The 25,000-nt window shown below is 42.4% G+C and overlaps 1 protein-coding gene across 3 annotated transcripts in view; it reads left to right on the top strand.

The window, feature by feature from the left end:
- Positions 1 to 25,000, top strand: part of itpr1a (inositol 1,4,5-trisphosphate receptor, type 1a) — an 88,653-nt gene that overhangs the window by 49,734 nt on the left and 13,919 nt on the right. For 2 of the 3 annotated variants that reach the window (XR_008387096.1, XM_053636367.1), the window contains exons 35-44: positions 10,145 to 10,273; positions 10,804 to 10,924; positions 11,840 to 12,024; positions 12,109 to 12,257; positions 12,400 to 12,511; positions 12,885 to 12,920; positions 15,452 to 15,499; positions 15,712 to 15,841; positions 16,152 to 16,315; positions 16,428 to 16,608. Coding sequence is in view for 2 of the 3 variants with exons in the window: in XM_053636367.1 (XP_053492342.1) it covers positions 10,145 to 10,273; positions 10,804 to 10,924; positions 11,840 to 12,024; positions 12,109 to 12,257; positions 12,400 to 12,511; positions 12,885 to 12,920; positions 15,452 to 15,499; positions 15,712 to 15,841; positions 16,152 to 16,315; positions 16,428 to 16,608 (1,255 nt within the window). In the remaining variant the exon portion in view is untranslated. The remainder of the gene's footprint in view (positions 1 to 10,144; positions 10,274 to 10,803; positions 10,925 to 11,839; positions 12,025 to 12,108; positions 12,258 to 12,399; positions 12,512 to 12,884; positions 12,921 to 15,451; positions 15,500 to 15,711; positions 15,842 to 16,151; positions 16,316 to 16,427; positions 16,609 to 25,000) is intronic. The other variant, XM_053636368.1, reaches the window with a different exon arrangement.

The following is a 25,000-nucleotide window of genomic DNA, read 5'->3' as shown; positions in this document are numbered from 1 at the left end:
ACATCATTACACCTCACACACACACACACACCTCACATCATTACACCTCACACACACACACACATCTCACATCATTACACCTCACACACACACACACCTCACATCATTACACCTCACACACACACACACACATCTCACATCATTACACCTCACACACACACACACACATCTCACATCATTACACCTCACACACACACACACACACCTCACATCATTACACCTCACACACACACACACCTCACATCATTACACCTCACACACACACACCTCACATCATTACACCTCACACACACACACACACACACACACACCTCACATCATTACACCTCACACACACACACACACACCTCACATCATTACACCTCACACACACACACACACATCTCACATCATTACACCTCACACACACACACACACACCTCACATCATTACACCTCACACACACACACACACACACACACCTCACATCATTACACCTCACACACACACACACCTCACATCATTACACCTCACACACACACACCTCACATCATTACACCTCACACACACACACACACACACACACACCTCACATCATTACACCTCACACACACACACACACACCTCACATCATTACACCTCACACACACACACACACATCTCACATCATTACACCTCACACACACACACACACACCTCACATCATTACACCTCACACACACACACATCTCACATCATTACACCTCACACACACACACACACACCTCACATCATTACACCTCACACACACACACACACCTCACATCATTACACCTCACACACACACACACACATCTCACATCATTACACCTCACACACACACACACATCTCACATCATTACACCTCACACACACACACACATCTCACATCATTACACCTCACACACACACACACACCTCACATCATTACACCTCACACACACACACACACATCTCACATCATTACACCTCACACACACACACACACACACACATCTCACATCATTACACCTCACACACACACACACACACATCTCACATCATTACACCTCACACACACACACACACCTCACATCATTACACCTCACACACACACACACACATCTCACATCATTACACCTCACACACACACACACACACACATCTCACATCATTACACCTCACACACACACACACACCTCACATCATTACACCTCACACACACACACACACACACACCTCACATCATTACACCTCACACACACACACACACACACCTCACATCATTACACCTCACACACACACACACACACACACCTCACATCATTACACCTCACACACACACACACACACACACCTCACATCATTACACCTCACACACACACACACACCTCACATCATTACACCTCACACACACACACACACATCTCACATCATTACACCTCACACACACACACACACCTCACATCATTACACCTCACACACACACACACACATCTCACATCATTACACCTCACACACACACACACACCTCACATCATTACACCTCACACACACACACACACCTCACATCATTACACCTCACACACACACACACACCTCACATCATTACACCTCACACACACACACACACACCTCACATCATTACACCTCACACACACACACACACACCTCACATCATTACACCTCACACACACACACACACCTCACATCATTACACCTCACACACACACACACACACCTCACATCATTACACCTCACACACACACACACACACCTCACATCATTACACCTCACACACACACACACACCTCACATCATTACACCTCACACACACACACACACCTCACATCATTACACCTCACACACACACACACACACCTCACATCATTACACCTCACACACACACACACACACCTCACATCATTACACCTCACACACACACACACCTCACATCATTACACCTCACACACACACACACACCTCACATCATTACACCTCACACACACACACACACACCTCACATCATTACACCTCACACACACACACACACACCTCACATCATTACACCTCACACACACACACACCTCACATCATTACACCTCACACACACACACACATCTCACATCATTACACCTCACACACACACACATCTCACATCATTACACCTCACACACACACACACACCTCACATCATTACACCTCACACACACACACACCTCACATCATTACACCTCACACACACACACACACATCTCACATCATTACACCTCACACACACACACACACACCTCACATCATTACACCTCACACACACACACCTCACATCATTACACCTCACACACACACACACACATCTCACATCATTACACCTCACACACACACACACATCTCACATCATTACACCTCACACACACACACACACACATCTCACATCATTACACCTCAAACACACACACACACACACACCTCACATCATTACACCTCACACACACACACACACACACACCTCACATCATTACACCTCACACACACACACATCTCACATCATTACACCTCACACACACACACACACCTCACATCATTACACCTCACACACACACACACACACACATCTCACATCATTACACCTCACACACACACACACACCTCACATCATTACACCTCACACACACACACATCTCACATCATTACACCTCACACACACACACACACATCTCACATCATTACACCTCACACACACACACACACATCTCACATCATTACACCTCACACACACACACACACCTCACATCATTACACCTCACACACACACACACATCTCACATCATTACACCTCACACACACACACACACACCTCACATCATTACACCTCACACACACACACACACACCTCACATCATTACACCTCACACACACACACACCTCACATCATTACACCTCACACACACACACATCTCACATCATTACACCTCACACACACACACATCTCACATCATTACACCTCACACACACACACACCTCACATCATTACACCTCACACACACACACACCTCACATCATTACACCTCACACACACACACACACATCTCACATCATTACACCTCACACACACACACACACACCTCACATCATTACACCTCACACACACACACACCTCACATCATTACACCTCACACACACACACACACATCTCACATCATTACACCTCACACACACACACACACACCTCACATCATTACACCTCACACACACACACCTCACATCATTACACCTCACACACACACACACCTCACATCATTACACCTCACACACACACACATCTCACATCATTACACCTCACACACACACACACATCTCACATCATTACACCTCACACACACACACACACACCTCACATCATTACACCTCACACACACACACCTCACATCATTACACCTCACACACACACACACCTCACATCATTACACCTCACACACACACACATCTCACATCATTACACCTCACACACACACACACATCTCACATCATTACACCTCACACACACACACACACCTCACATCATTACACCTCACACACACACACACCTCACATCATTACACCTCACACACACACACACATCTCACATCATTACACCTCACACACACACACACACCTCACATCATTACACCTCACACACACACACACACATCTCACATCATTACACCTCACACACACACACACACACCTCACATCATTACACCTCACACACACACACACCTCACATCATTACACCTCACACACACACACACACATCTCACATCATTACACCTCACACACACACACACACACCTCACATCATTACACCTCACACACACACACACACATCTCACATCATTACACCTCACACACACACACACATCTCACATCATTACACCTCACACACACACACACATCTCACATCATTACACCTCACACACACACACACACACCTCACATCATTACACCTCACACACACACACACATCTCACATCATTACACCTCACACACACACACACATCTCACATCATTACACCTCACACACACACACACACCTCACATCATTACACCTCACACACACACACACACCTCACATCATTACACCTCACACACACACACACACACACACCTCACATCATTACACCTCACACACACACACACACACCTCACATCATTACACCTCACACACACACACACACACCTCACATCATTACACCTCACACACACACACACACACCTCACATCATTACACCTCACACACACACACACACCTCACATCATTACACCTCACACACACACACACACATCTCACATCATTACACCTCACACACACACACACACACCTCACATCATTACACCTCACACACACACACACATCTCACATCATTACACCTCACACACACACACACACACACACCTCACATCATTACACCTCACACACACACACACACACCTCACATCATTACACCTCACACACACACACACACACCTCACATCATTACACCTCACACACACACACACACACCTCACATCATTACACCTCACACACACACACACACCTCACATCATTACACCTCACACACACACACACCTCACATCATTACACCTCACACACACACACACATCTCACATCATTACACCTCACACACACACACACACACCTCACATCATTACACCTCACACACACACACACACACCTCACATCATTACACCTCACACACACACACACATCTCACATCATTACACCTCACACACACACACACACACCTCACATCATTACACCTCACACACACACACATCTCACATCATTACACCTCAAACACACACACACACATCTCACATCATTACACCTCACACACACACACACACACATCTCACATCATTACACCTCAAACACACACACACACACACCTCACATCATTACACCTCACACACACACACACACACACACCTCACATCATTACACCTCACACACACACACATCTCACATCATTACACCTCACACACACACACACACCTCACATCATTACACCTCACACACACACACACACCTCACATCATTACACCTCACACACACACACACACACCTCACATCATTACACCTCACACACACACACACACACCTCACATCATTACACCTCACACACACACACACCTCACATCATTACACCTCACACACACACACACACACCTCACATCATTACACCTCACACACACACACACCTCACATCATTACACCTCACACACACACACACACACCTCACATCATTACACCTCACACACACACACACCTCACATCATTACACCTCACACACACACACACACATCTCACATCATTACACCTCACACACACACACACACACCTCACATCATTACACCTCACACACACACACACCTCACATCATTACACCTCACACACACACACCTCACATCATTACACCTCACACACACACACACACCTCACATCATTACACCTCACACACACACACACATCTCACATCATTACACCTCACACACACACACACCTCACATCATTACACCTCACACACACACACACACCTCACATCATTACACCTCACACACACACACACATCTCACATCATTACACCTCACACACACACACACACCTCACATCATTACACCTCACACACACACACACACCTCACATCATTACACCTCACACACACACACCTCACATCATTACACCTCACACACACACACACACCTCACATCATTACACCTCACACACACACACACACATCTCACATCATTACACCTCACACACACACACACACCTCACATCATTACACCTCACACACACACACACACCTCACATCATTACACCTCACACACACACACACACATCTCACATCATTACACCTCACACACACACACACACATCTCACATCATTACACCTCACACACACACACACACCTCACATCATTACACCTCACACACACACACACACCTCACATCATTACACCTCACACACACACACACACACCTCACATCATTACACCTCACACACACACACACACCTCACATCATTACACCTCACACACACACACACACCTCACATCATTACACCTCACACACACACACACACACCTCACATCATTACACCTCACACACACACACATCTCACATCATTACACCTCACACACACACACACACACACACCTCACATCATTACACCTCACACACACACACACACACACACACCTCACATCATTACACCTCACACACACACACACACATCTCACATCATTACACCTCACACACACACACACACACACCTCACATCATTACACCTCACACACACACACACACATCTCACATCATTACACCTCACACACACACACACACACCTCACATCATTACACCTCACACACACACACACACCTCACATCATTACACCTCACACACACACACACACCTCACATCATTACACCTCACACACACACACACACACCTCACATCATTACACCTCACACACACACACACACACCTCACATCATTACACCTCACACACACACACACACATCTCACATCATTACACCTCACACACACACACACACCTCACATCATTACACCTCACACACACACACACCTCACATCATTACACCTCACACACACACACACACATCTCACATCATTACACCTCACACACACACACACACACATCTCACATCATTACACCTCACACACACACACACCTCACATCATTACACCTCACACACACACACCTCACATCATTACACCTCACACACACACACACACATCTCACATCATTACACCTCACACACACACACACATCTCACATCATTACACCTCACACACACACACACATCTCACATCATTACACCTCACACACACACACACACCTCACATCATTACACCTCACACACACACACACACCTCACATCATTACACCTCACACACACACACACACACACACCTCACATCATTACACCTCACACACACACACACACACCTCACATCATTACACCTCACACACACACACACACACCTCACATCATTACACCTCACACACACACACACACACACCTCACATCATTACACCTCACACACACACACACATCTCACATCATTACACCTCACACACACACACACACCTCACATCATTACACCTCACACACACACACACATCTCACATCATTACACCTCACACACACACACACACCTCACATCATTACACCTCACACACACACACACACATCTCACATCATTACACCTCACACACACACACACATCTCACATCATTACACCTCACACACACACACACCTCACATCATTACACCTCACACACACACACACATCTCACATCATTACACCTCACACACACACACACACACCTCACATCATTACACCTCACACACACACACACACACCTCACATCATTACACCTCACACACACACACACATCTCACATCATTACACCTCACACACACACACACACACCTCACATCATTACACCTCACACACACACACATCTCACATCATTACACCTCAAACACACACACACACATCTCACATCATTACACCTCACACACACACACATCTCACATCATTACACCTCACACACACACACACCTCACATCATTACACCTCACACACACACACACACATCTCACATCATTACACCTCACACACACACACATCTCACATCATTACACCTCACACACACACACACACACACACACCTCACATCATTACACCTCACACACACACACACACACCTCACATCATTACACCTCACACACACACACACACACACCTCACATCATTACACCTCACACACACACACACACACACCTCACATCATTACACCTCACACACACACACACACGCACTCACACTTCACATCATTACACTTGAACACCTGATATTAAATCTGTTAACCTTGCGGTGGTGTGTGTGTGTGTGTGTGTGTGTGTGATAATCAGCTCTTATGTTTTTTATTCAGTCGGATTACTCGACTTAAACTTTCTGTGTTCGTTCGAGTTTTGATTAAATCTTCATTCACACTAACAAGCAACAGATCCTCAGCTTTTCTCCATCACTGAGCAACATGGAGCCATGATTTCAGCAACTGTAACATTTAAGCTGACATTTTTTCAATTTTATACAAATTCGGTATGAATCAGGAAGGCAACGAATCCAAGCGTATGTCTGGAATGATTCTCGGACCGATCCCGTGGCGCGTGTGCTACGATGTTTCTTTAGTTCCTACCTGTGATTAGTTCCCGCAAAAATGGAAGAAAACCTTATAATCTTTCATCTTCTCCTGTCACATACCAGCTCTCATTAAACAAGTACAGAGAAAAATCAAGCTTGTAAGGAAGTAGCAGAGATCGTTTGTGTCTCTGCTGAGTGTACGTAGCTAGTACAGCCAGCTCACTTTGCTAAAATGCCGATGAAGCCAAGCATGATGTTCAAATCAAACTTGAATATATTTTAAATAAAAGTTTAAAGGTTTGTTAAATCGTATAGTAGGCTGTAGGCGGGATATTTGGACTGCTACTGTTTGTCATCGGAACTAAAAAAAATACTGGACAGGCCACGCCCACAACAGGCAGCTGTTTTAGATACGTCTTTGATTATTTACAAACTATAATGATTTATTGCTGCTGATGTTTTGCATATTTTTAAGGCTGTGCCTAATAAAGCACCAACAGATTCAGCCAGAAAAGAAAAGTTTGCACTCGACATCTTCACTTTCTTAATAACATTAAAGTATTGAAACTCTCTTTTGTATTTGGGTCATTTGTTGGCATTAAAACAAATTTACTCTGGGACAGATGTGTCACACAGACACTTTTTCATAAACACAGACACTTTTTCATAAACACAGACACTTTAACATAAACACAGACACTTTAACATAAACACAGACACTTTAACATAAACACAGACACTTTATCATAAACACAGACACTTTAACATAAACACAGACACTTTAACATAAACACAGACACTTTATCATAAACACAGACACTTTATCATAAACACAGACACTTTAACATAAACACAGACACTTTAACATAAACACAGACACTTTAACATAAACACAGACACTTTATCATAAACACAGACACTTTAACATAAACACAGACACTTTAACATAAACACAGACACTTTATCATAAACACAGACACTTTAACATAAACACAGACACTTTATCATAAACACAGACACTTTAACATAAACACAGACACTTTAACATAAACACAGACACTTTAACATAAACACAGACACTTTAACATAAACACAGACACTTTAACATAAACACAGACACTTTATCATAAACACAGACACTTTTTCATAAACACAGACACTTTATCATAAACACAGACACTTTTTCATAAACACAGACACTTTAACATAAACACAGACACTTTAACATAAACACAGACACTTTAACATAAAATTAGCTGCATCTTTTATTTGCTTTCAAAGAATTTTGCTAATCAACAGTCATCAGTAATCTCCACCTCACACCCTCCAGAGACACTCCTCCTGTCACTAGCATGAGAAACGTCTGGGTTACACATGTAACCCTGTTCCCTGAGAAAGGAATGAGACGTTGCGTTTAGCATAACACTATGGGAGCACCCTTGCGCGCGACCGGCATCTGAAGCTTGGGTAAAATCATGCCTATTTATAAGCCTGCCATGCTGAAGCCTGCCATGCTGAAGGGGCAGTTTAGCGTGTCGCGTGATATATATGTAGCACCTGTGAACCGCGCCGTCAGCCTCTATTATCTGAAGCCAAGACGCAATTCACAGGCCTGCCCTGGTATGACAAATGTATGACAAAGCTGTGCAACGTCTCGTTCCCTTCTCAGGGAACAGGGTTACATGCATAACCCAGACAACTAAACACACTAAACATATATAAAGCAACTAAAAATGAGGAACAACACAGAAAGTTATGAGCTATTTTGCATATTAATGTGTATTCTGATTTAAATATACTACAAGTGGTTACAATCTGATCAAAATACAATCCAAATCAAGGTGCATGAAATGACCAGGTGTAAACAAAGTCTCTGTTGTGATGTCAGACACCCATGTGACCTGTTGACCTCTATATGACCTCTGCATGACCTTTGTTTCCTCTTGGCAGGTGTGTAACAACACGAGTGACCGTAAGCATGCAGACACGGTTCTGGAGCGGTATGTGACTGAGACCATCATGAGCATCGTCACCACCTTCTTCAGCTCACCATTTTCTGACCAGAGCACCAGCCTGCAGGTGACGGACACCGATGGCAGCCAATCAGAGAGCTTTAAAGATCTGGAGAGCTATTGCTGCCTCCAAAGTTCAAACACATGAACTTATGTTCCTCACAGTTTTTGACCAAAAAGCAAAATACAAAATGAATAAAACACTTGAGGGTGTGCAGTTACAGGAAAATAATCAGTGACCAGGTGTGAAACGAGTTTCTGTTACCGTCCTGAGGTTGATTATTTTCCAATAACAGCACGTCACCAAGTGTTTTATTCCTCTTACACCAGAGCAACTTACCAATAATTGCAATTATTTATTGATTAAAGAGCAACTATATTATTTATCCAGTTTTAGTTATACTTAATGTTGTGGAACATTATAGCATCACTGAGTGTAAGGCTGTCAGTACAGTGCTGAGAGATCGGGATGTTGTGGGTGGAGTCTGGGCTGTGATTGTTGGTCAGGGCGGGGCTTATCGAACGGTCAGCTGTTAATCCTCTCCTCGAGATGATGGTTGGAGCTGTGGTGGTTGTTTGTGTTTGTGTGTACCTCAGACTCGGCAGCCGGTGTTTGTGCAGCTGCTGCAGGGTGTGTTCCGTGTGTATCACTGTACCTGGCTGGTCCCGAGTCAGAAGGGCAGTGTGGAGGCCTGTATAAAGGTTCTGAGTGACGTGGGTAAGACCTCATCCAGCAACACACATCCTCCATCTCATTAAATCCACTCTGTCTGAAAGCTGAGGAGATCTTGATTCTTTGTGTAAGAATATCGAACGGTTCAGGATTAAAAGTGTTCACACCTGAACAGCGGATCAGCGAAGGATCAAGAGTCCGAGAGCGATCCATTCAGATTAATTCAGTTGCACAGTCTTTCCAGATGTGCAGTCTGATCATGCAGCTGTATGAGTTAGACAGCTAACAGCCTGAGTAGTGTAAAATAGCTATGGTTGTTATTTGATATGATTTCATAACATGCTTGTACGTCCATGTTTAGAATTATTCACACCGAGTGCAACACATACTTTCACTGCATATAAATCTCCAAATCAGATCAAACAGGACTCGTTGAGCTCACTCAGGCATGACTGAACGATTCACTGACTCCTACATGACTGAACGATTCATTGACTCCTATGTGACTGAGCAATTCACTGAACTGACTCCTACATGACTGAACAGTTCATTGACTCCTACATGACTGAATGATTCACTGACTCCTACGTGACTGAATAATTCACTGAACTGACTCCTACATGACTGAACAATTCACTGACTCCTACATGACTAAATGATTCACTGAACTGACTCCTACATGAATTCTCACATCTACAGAAAACCGCTTCGACCCAAAACACGGCATGTGATTCATTTCCTGCAGTGAGTCGATTCAGAGTCGAATCGCTTTCTCAGTAGAATTTACCTGGATGCAGACCTAGACCACCTTGCTGTTGGTCCTGAGTGTGACTGCTGTGTTTTCACCTGCCTAAAGAACCTGACCGGGGAGAAAACACCTGAGTTCGGTTCAAACACATTAAACACTGTGTGAAATGTGCAAGAACACTAATATAAACCTGTGTAAAATCTGTGTTGCAGCTAAAGGGCGAGCGATTGCTATCCCAGTGGATCTGGACTGTCAGGTTAATAATCTGTTCATCAAGTCCAACAACATTGTTCAGAAAACAGCTCTGAGCTGGAGACTGTCTGCTCGTAATGCTGCTCGGAGAGACTCGGTCCTCACGGCCTCCAGAGACTACCGCAACATCATCGAGAGGCTACAGGTGATCATGTGACCACTGCAACCTGTTTTACGCTGTCTATACGTCTGTACGGCGTGTTTATTCTGAGTGTGTGTGTGTGTGAAGGACATAGTCTCAGCGTTAGAGGAGCGTTTGAGGCCTCTGGTCCAGGCGGAGCTGTCTGTGTTGGTGGATGTTCTCCATCGTCCAGAGCTGCTGTTTCCTGAACACACTGAAGCTCATCGCAAGTGTGAGAGCGGAGGATTCATCTGCAAGTACGCACTTTTACACAAACACTAACAAACATTATTCACTACTGAGTTCACTTTTTACACACACACACACACACACACACACGTCTGAAAACACCGTAGGCATGTCTTAAACACCGGTGGTATTTGTTCATGTATAAAACAGGCTGATAAAACACACAAAGCAGCTGCTGGAGGAGAACGAGGAACGTCTGTGCATCAAAGTTCTGCAGACACTCCGAGAAATGATGACCAAAGACCGAGGATATGGAGAGAAGGTAAGAGCAGGCGTGATGTGAGGACTTTAGTGAACATCTTTAAACATGATCAGCCTGAGTCGTTTATTTACACACACATTTATAGATCAGTTAATGACCCAATCAATCAGAATAAAACAGTCTAATCTCAACTCGGACTCCTTCAGATTGGTGGAACTGGTGAACAGAGCTGAGAGTCTCACACACACTGCATGTTTCCTCACACTCTTCATGCCTGCTTTTGTCTGTAAAGCACATGCTTATGCATTTACTGCAATGAACACCTGCAATAAACAGCTGTAATGAACACCTGTAATGAACACCTGTAATAAACACCTGTAATAAAGGTGTGTGCTTCACTAACACTAACGCATCCTTCACTCCTCTGTTGCAGCTCATGGCGTATGATGATGAGATGGATGTTACTGAGGTTGTTTTTTTTCTTCATCTTCTCTTTTCTCCTTTAGATTTTTCATCAGACTTCCATTTTTCTGTATAGAACGTCATGTGTAGTGCTTTTAGTCTGTGTTTAGTGTGTGTTTTAACGTGAGTGTGTGTTTAGTGTGTGTTTTAACATGAGTGAGTGTTTAGTGTGTGTTTTAACATGAGTGTGTGTTTAGTGTGTGTTTTAACATGAGTGTGTGTTTAGTGTGTGTTTTTAACGTGAGTGTGTGTTTAGTGTGTGTTTTAACATGAGTGTGTGTTTTTAACGTGAGTGTGTGTTTAGTGTGTGTTTTTAACGTGAGTGTGTGTTTAGTGTGTGTTTTAACGTGAGTGTGTGTTTTTAACGTGAGTGTGTGTTTAGTGTGTGTTTTAACATGAGTGTGTTTAGTGTGTGTTTTAACATGAGTGTGTGTTTAGTGTGTGTTTTAACATGAGTGTGTGTTTAGTGTGTGTTTTAACATGAGTGTGTGTTTAGTGTGTGTTTTTAACGTGAGTGTGTGTTTAGTGTGTGTTTTAACATGAGTGTGTTTAGTGTGTGTTTTTAACGTGAGTGTGTGTTTTAACGTGTGTGTTTAGTGTGTTTTAACATGAGTGTGTGTTTAGTGTGTGTTTTAATGTGTGTGTTTAGTGTGTTTTAACATGAGTGTGTGTTTAGTGTGTGTTTTAATGTGAGTGTGTGTTTAGTGTGTGTTTTAACATGAGTGTGTTTAGTGTGTGTTTTAACGTGAGTGTGTGTTTAGTGTGTGTTTTAATGTGAGTGTGTTTAGTGTGTGTTTTAACGTGAGTGTGTGTTTAGTGTGTGTTTTAACGTGTGTGTTTAGTGTGTGTTTTAACGTGTGTGTTTAGTGTGTTTTAATGTGAGTGTGTGTTTTAACGTGTGTGTTTAGTGTGTTTTAATGTGTGTGTTTTAACGTGAGTGTGTGTTTAGTGTGTGTTTTAACATGAGTGTGTTTAGTGTGTGTTTTTAATGTGAGTGTGTGTTTAGTGTGTGTTTTAACATGAGTGTTTAGTGTGTGTTTTAACGTGAGTGTGTTTAGTGTGTGTTTTAACATGAGTGTGTTTAGTGTGTGTTTTTAATGTGAGTGTGTGTTTAGTGTGTGTTTTAACATGAGTGTGTTTAGTGTGTGTTTTTAATGTGAGTGTGTGTTTTAACATGAGTGTGTTTAGAGTGTGTTTTTAATGTGAGTGTGTGTTTTAACATGAGTGTGTTTAGAGTGTGTTTTTAATGTGAGTGTGTGTTTTAACATGAGTGTGTTTAGTGTGTGTTTTTAATATGAGTGTGTGTTTTAACATGAGTGTGTTTAGTGTGTGTTTTAACGTGAGTGTGTTTAGTGTGTGTTTTTAATGTGAGTGTGTGTTTTAACATGAGTGTGTTTAGTGTGTGTTTTTAATGTGAGTGTGTGTTTTAACATCAGTGTGTTTAGTGTGTGTTTTTAATGTGAGTGTGTGTTTTAACATGAGTGTGTTTAGTGTGTGTTTTAACGTGAGTGTGTTTAGTGTGTGTTTTTAATGTGAGTGTGTGTTTTAACATGAGTGTGTTTAGTGTGTGTTTTAACGTGAGTGTGTTTAGTGTGTGTTTTAACATGAGTGTGTTTAGTGTGTGTTTTTAATGTGAGTGTGTGTTTTAACGTGAGTGTGTGTTTAGTGTGTGTTTTTAATGTGTGTGAGTGTGTAGGACTGTGAGGAAGTTTTTGGGGGTAATATTTTGAACCTATTACCCCTAAATGTTTGAATTAATAATACAGTGTTTGAACACTGAAAGCACTGAAAAAGTTCAGTGGAGATAATTGGTGCAGTTTGTCACTTTACTCACGGAACTGAAACACTTCAGTCTCTTATTTTATTCTTTATTTGTTTAAATGAAGAGGTCATTGAGGTCATTCAGGTCTCTGGTCATTTCCCACCTCTTGATGCAGGATTAAAGCCCTTTACCTAGTCAGGGTTCTAGCTGTAAGATGTGATGTCACAGTGGTGCAGTGTGTTGCGTTGTCTCATCACAGCTCCCGGTTCTCCCTCAGCCTGGGTTACTGTCTGTGTGGAGTTCCTCATGTTCTCCTCATGTCCATGTGGGTTCGCTCCAGGTTTTCTGGTTTCCTCCCCTTCCTAAAAACAAATAATTACGTTGATTGACTATGCTAAAATACCCCTAGGGGTGTGTGGGTGTGTGTGTGTGTGTGTAAAACCATGGACCCTGGAGCTTTGAGGGGGCAACGCTAACCGCTGTGGCACCGTGCCACCTGTAGCACTACTGCAGATCAGAGTATACTGTAAGGTAATGATGAAGTTCTTTGATTATTGCAGGTGTAGAAACATGTAAACGTTACACACCTGTTCTATAGATTTTAATCTTTATCTCATCTTTCCTTTCTGATTGCTAACTCTCACATCATGGGCTTTTCACTAATCTTCTAAATACACATGATTTAAACAGTGAGCAGCATGATGCGGTGTGTGTGTGTTCACTCTGCATGGTGGTGATGACTAACCCTGCATTAGTGTTCTGCTCTACTCACTCAGCAGGTGGATGTGAATCTCCCACCAAAACTACAGGAGGATCACAGAAGGGTATGTTGCCATGACCCCTAACCCCTAACCTTTTAACTCTCAATGCTGGGGTCTGGGGTCATGAACTCTGCACTCGTTACACATATGACTGGGCCCGCCCCCCTGCCCCCTGCCTCCCCCCCCCGCCCCCTGCCTCCCCCCCCCCGCCCCCCCTGCCCCCCCCCCCCCCCCCCACAAACACAGATTGACTGTTAATGTACATGCTCTCACAGGGCGAGGCTCTGAGGCAGTTACTGGTGAACCGTTACTATGGTAACTTCAGGAGCGGAGGGAGGAGAGACAGTTTGACCACCTTCACTAACTCAGGACTCACACCTGCAGGTCCAAACAAGAACCAATCAGGTAGGTGCTTTTATAACGGGTACATCAGCAGGAGTAATGGTTCCATCTGTTCCATTTGTGTCAGAAATGTTATATGAATGTGTGCTGCAAAATGTGACAGTGTGTGTGTTTGTTTGTGTATGTGTGTGTGTGTATGTGTATGTATGTGTGTCTGTATGTATTATGTGTGTATGTGTGTGTATATGTGTGTGTGTGTGCGTGTGTATGTGCGTGTGTATGTATATGTATATGTGTGTGTGCGCGTGTGTATGTGTGTGCGCATGTATGTGTGTGTATATGTGTGTGTGTGTGTGTGTGTGTGTGTGTGTAGGTCGAGCTGAGATGTCTTTAACAGAAGTCCAGTGTCATTTGGACCGTGAGGGGGCATCTGACCTGGTCATCGATCTCATCATGAACACAAACAGTGACCGCGTCTTTCACGAGAGCATCCTATTGGCTATTGCTCTACTGGAGGGCGGGAACACAACTATACAGGTCAGAATGGACACAGAGTTTATATCTCGTCCTCTGTGTGTGTTTGTGTGTGTGTGTGTGTCTGTGTGTGTGTGTGGTGTTGTAATGTGTCTGTGTGTCTGCTTTACTGCAGCATTCGTTTTATAAACGTCTCACTGAAGATAAGAAGTCAGAGAAGTTCTTCCGGGTGTTTTATGACCGAATGAAAGCTGCCCAGCTGGAGATCAAAGCCACCGTTACCGTAAACACCAGTGATCTTGGAAACAAGCGCCGTGACGACTATGCTGACCGAGACACACCTCAACGGCGTCGAGGTCAGCCGTGTAATTTCAGCATCTCTTCAAACTAAAAAAATCTAAGGAGTTGAAATTGATGGGGAAAAGCAAAAAGAAAGACTGAATAAATAAAATTGAAATCAGTTGGGTACCACATCTAGTACATGTAGATGGCTGTAGATGTTCTTCCTTGGATAGCCTTAGGACGGTAAATGCCACAAATAGTTTGCACTCAAGTCTCAGTTAATAACTTCAGTTCAATACAATAGACTTTAAGTTAAAATTATAATGAATTCAAAAATGACTCTGATGTTTAAACTCGTAAGTTTTTGACTATAGTATGCAGTATGTAGTTTTTGATTATAGTATGCAGTATGTAGTTTTTGACTATAGTATGCAGTATGTAGTTTTTGACTATAGTATGCAGTATGTAGTTTTTGATTATAGTATGCAGTATGTAGTTTTTGACTATAGTATGCAGTATGTAGTTTTTGATTATAGTATGCAGTATGTAGTTTTTGATTATAGTATGCAGTATGTAGTTTTTGATTATAGTATGCAGTATGTAGTTTTTGACTATAGTATGCAGTATGTAGTTTTTGACTATAGTATGCAGTATGTAGTTTTTGATTATAGTATGCAGTATGTAGTTTTTGACTATAGTATGCAGTATGTAGTTTTTGATTATAGTATGCAGTATGTAGTTTTTGACTATAGTATGCAGTATGTAGTTTTTGATTATAGTATGCAGTATGTAGTTTTTGACTATAGTATGCAGTATGTAGTTTTTGACTATAGTATGCAGTATGTAGTTTTTGATTATAGTATGCAGTATGTAGTTTTTATTATAGTATGCAGTATGTAGTTTTTGACTATAGTATGCAGTATGTAGTTTTTGATTATAGTATGCAGTATGTAGTTTTTGATTATAGTATGCAGTATGTAGTTTTTATTATAGTATGCAGTATGTAGTTTTTGACTATAGTATGCAGTATGTAGTTTTTGATTATAGTATGCAGTATGTAGTTTTTGATTATAGTATGCAGTATGTAGTTTTTGACTATAGTATGCAGTATGTAGTTTTTGATTATAGTATGCAGTATGTAGTTTTTGACTATAGTATGCAGTATGTAGTTTTTGATTATAGTATGCAGTATGTAGTTTTTATTATAGTATGCAGTATGTAGTTTTTATTATAGTATGCAGTATGTAGTTTTTGACTATAGTATGCAGTATGTAGTTTTTGATTATAGTATGCAGTATGTAGTTTTTGATTATAGTATGCAGTATGTAGTTTTTATTATAGTATGCAGTATGTAGTTTTTGACTATAGTATGCAGTATGTAGTTTTTGATTATAGTATGCAGTATGTAGTTTTTGATTATAGTATGCAGTATGTAGTTTTTGATTATAGTATGCAGTATGTAGTTTTTGACTATAGTATGCAGTATGTAGTTTTTGACTATAGTATGCAGTATGTAGTTTTTGATTATAGTATGCAGTATGTAGTTTTTGATTATAGTATGCAGTATGTAGTTTTTGATTATAGTATGCAGTATGTAGTTTTTGACTATAGTATGCAGTATGTAGTTTTTGATTATAGTATGCAGTATGTAGTTTTTGACTATAGTATGCAGTATGTAGTTTTTGATTATAGTATGCAGTATGTAGTTTTTGATTATAGTATGCAGTATGTAGTTTTTGACTATAGTATGCAGTATGTAGTTTTTGACTATAGTATGCAGTATGTAGTTTTTGATTATAGTATGCAGTATGTAGTTTTTGACTATAGTATGCAGTATGTAGTTTTTGACTATAGTATGCAGTATGTAGTTTTTGACTATAGTATGCAGTATGTAGTTTTTGACTATAGTATGCAGTATGTAGTTTTTGATTATAGTATGCAGTATGTAGTTTTTGATTATAATATGCAGTATGTAGTTTTTGACTATAGTATGCAGTATGTAGTTTTTGATTATAGTATGCAGTATGTAGTTTTTGACTATAGTATGCAGTATGTAGTTTTTGATTATAGTATGCAGTATGTAGTTTTTGACTATAGTATGCAGTATGTAGTTTTTGATTATAGTATGCAGTATGTAGTTTTTGACTATAGTATGCAGTATGTAGTTTTTGATTATAGTATGCAGTATGTAGTTTTTGACTATAGTATGCAGTATGTAGTTTTTGACTATAGTATGCAGCATGTAGTTTTTGACTATAGTATGCAGCATGTAGTTTTTGACTATAGTATGCAGCTACAGAGGGAAATTATTTATCATCGCACTATTTGCTTAAGTGAAGTCAAGTGCATCATTCCTCTACATAGCGTGTATACACTGGGACATATCGTTTCTTCAGGACCATGGTACAACACAGAACAGTACACAAGACTACACAACAGTGTGAGACAAGTGCAAGACAACACACAGGATAATAAATACACAGAACATGGGCTGTAAATGGTAAACTGTTGTGTGATGTAGCAGCAGTAAGTATAGCAGCAATACTGGAAAAACAAGGGGTAGAAGTGTACTACATGGTGTGTAGGGGAAGAAGTGCACTATATTGTGTGTAGGGGTAGAAGTGTACTACATTGTGTGTAGGGGTAGAAGTGTACTACATTGTGTGTAGGGGTAGAAGTGTACTACATGGTGTGTAGGGGTAGAAGTGCACTATATTGTGTGTAGGGGTAGAAGTGCACTATATTGTGTGTAGGGGTAGAAGTGTACTACATGGTGTGTAGGGGTAGAAGTGCACTATATTGTGTGTAGGGGTAGAAGTGTACTACATTGTGTGTAGGGGAAGAAGTGCACTATATTGTGTGTAGGGGTAGAAGTGTACTACATGGTGTGTAGGGGTAGAAGTGCACTATATTGTGTGTAGGGGCAGAAGTGCACTATATTGTGTGTAGGGGCAGAAGTGCACTATATTGTGTGTAGGGGTAGAAGTGCACTGTATTGTGTGTAGGGGCAGAAGTGCACTATATTGTGTGTAGGGGTAGAAGTGTACTACATGGTGTGTAGGGGTAGAAGTGCACTATATTGTGTGTAGGGGTAGAAGTGTACTACATGGTGTGTAGGGGTAGAAGTGTACTATATTGTGTGTAGGGGTAGAAGTGTACTACATGGTGTGTAGGGGTAGAAGTGTACTACATGGTGTGTAGGGGTAGAAGTGTACTACATTGTGTGTAGGGGTAGAAGTGCACTGCATTGTGTGTAGGGGAAGAAGTGCACTGTATTGTGTGTAGGGGTAGAAGTGCACTATATTGTGTGTAGGGGTAGAAGTGCACTGTATTGTGTGTAGGGGTAGAAGTGTACTACATGGTGTGTAGGGGTAGAAGTGCACTACATTGTGTGTAGGGGTAGAAGTGCACTATATTGTGTGTAGGGGTAGAAGTGCACTACATTGTGTGTAGGGGAAGAAGTGCACTATATTGTGTGTAGGGGTAGAAGTGCACTATATTGTGTGTAGGGGTAGAAGTGCACTATATTGTGTGTAGGGGTAGAAGTGCACTACATTGTGTGTAGGGGTAGAAGTGCACTATATTGTGTGTAGGGGTAGAAGTGCACTATATTGTGTGTAGGGGTAGAAGTGCACTACATTGTGTGTAGGGGTAGAAGTGCACTATATTGTGTGTAGGGGTAGAAGTGCACTACATTGTGTGTAGGGGTAGAAGTGCACTATATTGTGTGTAGGGGTAGAAGTGCACTACATTGTGTGTAGGGGTAGAAGTGCACTATATTGTGTGTAGGGGTAGAAGTGCACTACATTGTGTGTAGGGGAAGAAGTGCACTATATTGTGTGTAGGGGTAGAAGTGCACTATATTGTGTGTAGGGGTAGAAGTGCACTATATTGTGTGTAGGGGTAGAAGTGCACTATATTGTGTGTAGGGGTAGAAGTGCACTATATTGTGTGTAGGGGTAGAAGTGCACTATATTGTGTGTAGGGGTAGAAGTGTACTACATGGTGTGTAGGGGTAGAAGTGTACTACATTGTGTGTAGGGGAAGAAGTGCACTACATTGTGTGTAGGGGTAGAAGTGCACTACATTGTGTGTAGGGGTAGAAGTGCACTACATTGTGTGTAGGGGTAGAAGTGCACTACATTGTGTGTAGGGGAAGAAGTGCACTATATTGTGTGTAGGGGCAGAAGTGCACTATATTGTGTGTAGGGGTAGAAGTGTACTACATGGTGTGTAGGGGTAGAAGTGCACTATATTGTGTGTAGGGGTAGAAGTGCACTATATTGTGTGTAGGGGTAGAAGTGCACTATATTGTGTGTAGGGGTAGAAGTGTACTACATGGTGTGTAGGGGTAGAAGTGCACTATATTGTGTGTAGGGGCAGAAGTGCACTATATTGTGTGTAGGGGTAGAAGTGCACTATATTGTGTGTAGGGGTAGAAGTGCACTATATTGTGTGTAGGGGTAGAAGTGTACTACATGGTGTGTAGGGGTAGAAGTGTACTACATTGTGTGTAGGGGTAGAAGTGCACTATATTGTGTGTAGGGGCAGAAGTGCACTATATTGTGTGTAGGGGTAGAAGTGCACTATATTGTGTGTAGGGGTAGAAGTGCACTATATTGTGTGTAGGGGTAGAAGTGCACTATATTGTGTGTAGGGGTAGAAGTGCACTACATTGTGTGTAGGGGAAGAAGTGCACTATATTGTGTGTAGGGGTAGAAGTGCACTACATTGTGTGTAGGGGTAGAAGTGCACTATATTGTGTGTAGGGGTAGAAGTGCACTACATTGTGTGTAGGGGAAGAAGTGCACTACATGGTGTGTAGGGGTAGAAGTGTACTACATTGTGTGTAGGGGTAGAAGTGCACTATATTGTGTGTAGGGGCAGAAGTGCACTATATTGTGTGTAGGGGTAGAAGTGCACTATATTGTGTGTAGGGGTAGAAGTGCACTATATTGTGTGTAGGGGTAGAAGTGTACTACATGGTGTGTAGGGGTAGAAGTGCACTATATTGTGTGTAGGGGTAGAAGTGTACTACATGGTGTGTAGGGGTAGAAGTGTACTACATGGTGTGTAGGGGTAGAAGTGCACTATATTGTGTGTAGGGGTAGAAGTGTACTACATGGTGTGTAGGGGTAGAAGTGTACTATATTGTGTGTAGGGGCAGAAGTGCACTATATTGTGTGTAGGGGTAGAAGTGCACTATATTGTGTGTAGGGGCAGAAGTGCACTATATTGTGTGTAGGGGTAGAAGTGCACTATATTGTGTGTAGGGGTAGAAGTGTACTACATTGTGTGTAGGGGTAGAAGTGTACTATATTGTGTGTAGGGGTAGAAGTGTACTATATTGTGTGTAGGGGTAGAAGTGCACTATATTGTGTGTAGGGGTAGAAGTGCACTATATTGTGTGTAGGGGTAGAAGTGTACTACATGGTGTGTAGGGGTAGAAGTGCACTATATTGTGTGTAGGGGTAGAAGTGTACTACATGGTGTGTAGGGGTAGAAGTGTACTACATGGTGTGTAGGGGTAGAAGTGTACTACATTGTGTGTAGGGGTAGAAGTGCACTGCATTGTGTGTAGGGGAAGAAGTGCACTGTATTGTGTGTAGGGGTAGAAGTGCACTATATTGTGTGTAGGGGTAGAAGTGCACTGTATTGTGTGTAGGGGTAGAAGTGTACTACATGGTGTGTAGGGGTAGAAGTGCACTACATTGTGTGTAGGGGTAGAAGTGCACTATATTGTGTGTAGGGGTAGAAGTGCACTACATTGTGTGTAGGGGAAGAAGTGCACTATATTGTGTGTAGGGGTAGAAGTGCACTATATTGTGTGTAGGGGTAGAAGTGCACTATATTGTGTGTAGGGGTAGAAGTGCACTACATTGTGTGTAGGGGTAGAAGTGCACTATATTGTGTGTAGGGGTAGAAGTGCACTACATTGTGTGTAGGGGTAGAAGTGCACTATATTGTGTGTAGGGGTAGAAGTGCACTATATTGTGTGTAGGGGAAGAAGTGCACTACATTGTGTGTAGGGGTAGAAGTGCACTATATTGTGTGTAGGGGTAGAAGTGCACTACATTGTGTGTAGGGGTAGAAGTGCACTATATTGTGTGTAGGGGTAGAAGTGCACTACATTGTGTGTAGGGGTAGAAGTGCACTATATTGTGTGTAGGGGTAGAAGTGCACTACATTGTGTGTAGGGGAAGAAGTGCACTATATTGTGTGTAGGGGTAGAAGTGCACTATATTGTGTGTAGGGGTAGAAGTGCACTATATTGTGTGTAGGGGTAGAAGTGCACTATATTGTGTGTAGGGGTAGAAGTGCACTATATTGTGTGTAGGGGTAGAAGTGCACTATATTGTGTGTAGGGGTAGAAGTGTACTACATGGTGTGTAGGGGTAGAAGTGTACTACATTGTGTGTAGGGGAAGAAGTGCACTACATTGTGTGTAGGGGTAGAAGTGCACTATATTGTGTGTAGGGGTAGAAGTGCACTACATTGTGTGTAGGGGTAGAAGTGCACTACATTGTGTGTAGGGGTAGAAGTGCACTACATTGTGTGTAGGGGAAGAAGTGCACTATATTGTGTGTAGGGGCAGAAGTGCACTATATTGTGTGTAGGGGTAGAAGTGTACTACATGGTGTGTAGGGGTAGAAGTGCACTATATTGTGTGTAGGGGTAGAAGTGCACTATATTGTGTGTAGGGGTAGAAGTGCACTATATTGTGTGTAGGGGTAGAAGTGTACTACATGGTGTGTAGGGGTAGAAGTGCACTATATTGTGTGTAGGGGCAGAAGTGCACTATATTGTGTGTAGGGGTAGAAGTGCACTATATTGTGTGTAGGGGTAGAAGTGCACTATATTGTGTGTAGGGGTAGAAGTGTACTACATGGTGTGTAGGGGTAGAAGTGTACTACATTGTGTGTAGGGGTAGAAGTGCACTATATTGTGTGTAGGGGCAGAAGTGCACTATATTGTGTGTAGGGGTAGAAGTGCACTATATTGTGTGTAGGGGTAGAAGTGCACTATATTGTGTGTAGGGGTAGAAGTGCACTATATTGTGTGTAGGGGTAGAAGTGCACTACATTGTGTGTAGGGGAAGAAGTGCACTATATTGTGTGTAGGGGTAGAAGTGCACTACATTGTGTGTAGGGGTAGAAGTGCACTATATTGTGTGTAGGGGTAGAAGTGCACTACATTGTGTGTAGGGGTAGAAGTGCACTATATTGTGTGTAGGGGTAGAAGTGCACTACATTGTGTGTAGGGGTAGAAGTGCACTATATTGTGTGTAGGGGTAGAAGTGCACTACATTGTGTGTAGGGGTAGAAGTGCACTATATTGTGTGTAGGGGTAGAAGTGTACTACATGGTGTGTAGGGGTAGAAGTGCACTATATTGTGTGTAGGGGTAGAAGTGTACTACATGGTGTGTAGGGGTAGAAGTGTACTACATGGTGTGTAGGGGTAGAAGTGCACTATATTGTGTGTAGGGGTAGAAGTGTACTACATGGTGTGTAGGGGTAGAAGTGTACTACATTGTGTGTAGGGGTAGAAGTGTACTATATTGTGTGTAGGGGCAGAAGTGCACTATATTGTGTGTAGGGGTAGAAGTGCACTATATTGTGTGTAGGGGTAGAAGTGTACTACATGGTGTGTAGGGGTAGAAGTGCACTATATTGTGTGTAGGGGCAGAAGTGCACTATATTGTGTGTAGGGGTAGAAGTGCACTATATTGTGTGTAGGGGTAGAAGTGCACTATATTGTGTGTAGGGGCAGAAGTGCACTATATTGTGTGTAGGGGTAGAAGTGCACTATATTGTGTGTAGGGGTAGAAGTGCACTATATTGTGTGTAGGGGGAGAAGTGCACTATATTGTGTGTAGGGGCAGAAGTGCACTATATTGTGTGTAGGGGCAGAAGTGCACTATATTGTGTGTAGGGGCAGAAGTGCACTATATTGTGTGTAGGGGTAGAAGTGCACTATATTGTGTGTAGGGGCAGAAGTGCACTATATTGTGTGTAGGGGCAGAAGTGCACTATATTGTGTGTAGGGGCAGAAGTGCACTATATTGTGTGTAGGGGTAGAAGTGCACTATATTGTGTGTAGGGGCAGAAGTGCACTATATTGTGTGTAGGGGTAGAAGTGCACTATATTGTGTGTAGGGGTAGAAGTGCACTGTATTGTGTGTAGGGGCAGAAGTGCACTATATTGTGTGTAGGGGTAGAAGTGTACTACATGGTGTGTAGGGGTAGAAGTGTACTACATGGTGTGTAGGGGTAGAAGTGCACTGTATTGTGTGTAGGGGTAGAAGTGCACTGTATTGTGTGTAGGGGAAGAAGTGCACTGTATTGTGTGTAGGGGTAGAAGTGCACTGTATTGTGTGTAGGGGCAGAAGTGCACTGTATTGTGTGTAGGGGAAGAAGTGCACTGTATTGTGTGTAGGGGAAGAAGTGCACTGTATTGTGTGTAGG

The sequence above is a fragment of the Ictalurus furcatus genome, chromosome 11 (genome assembly GCF_023375685.1).
Source record: "Ictalurus furcatus strain D&B chromosome 11, Billie_1.0, whole genome shotgun sequence".
Taxonomy (NCBI): Eukaryota; Metazoa; Chordata; class Actinopteri; order Siluriformes; family Ictaluridae; genus Ictalurus; species Ictalurus furcatus.
The sequence above is the reverse complement of the archived record's forward strand: the minus strand, read 5'-3'. Positions and strand labels throughout refer to the sequence as shown.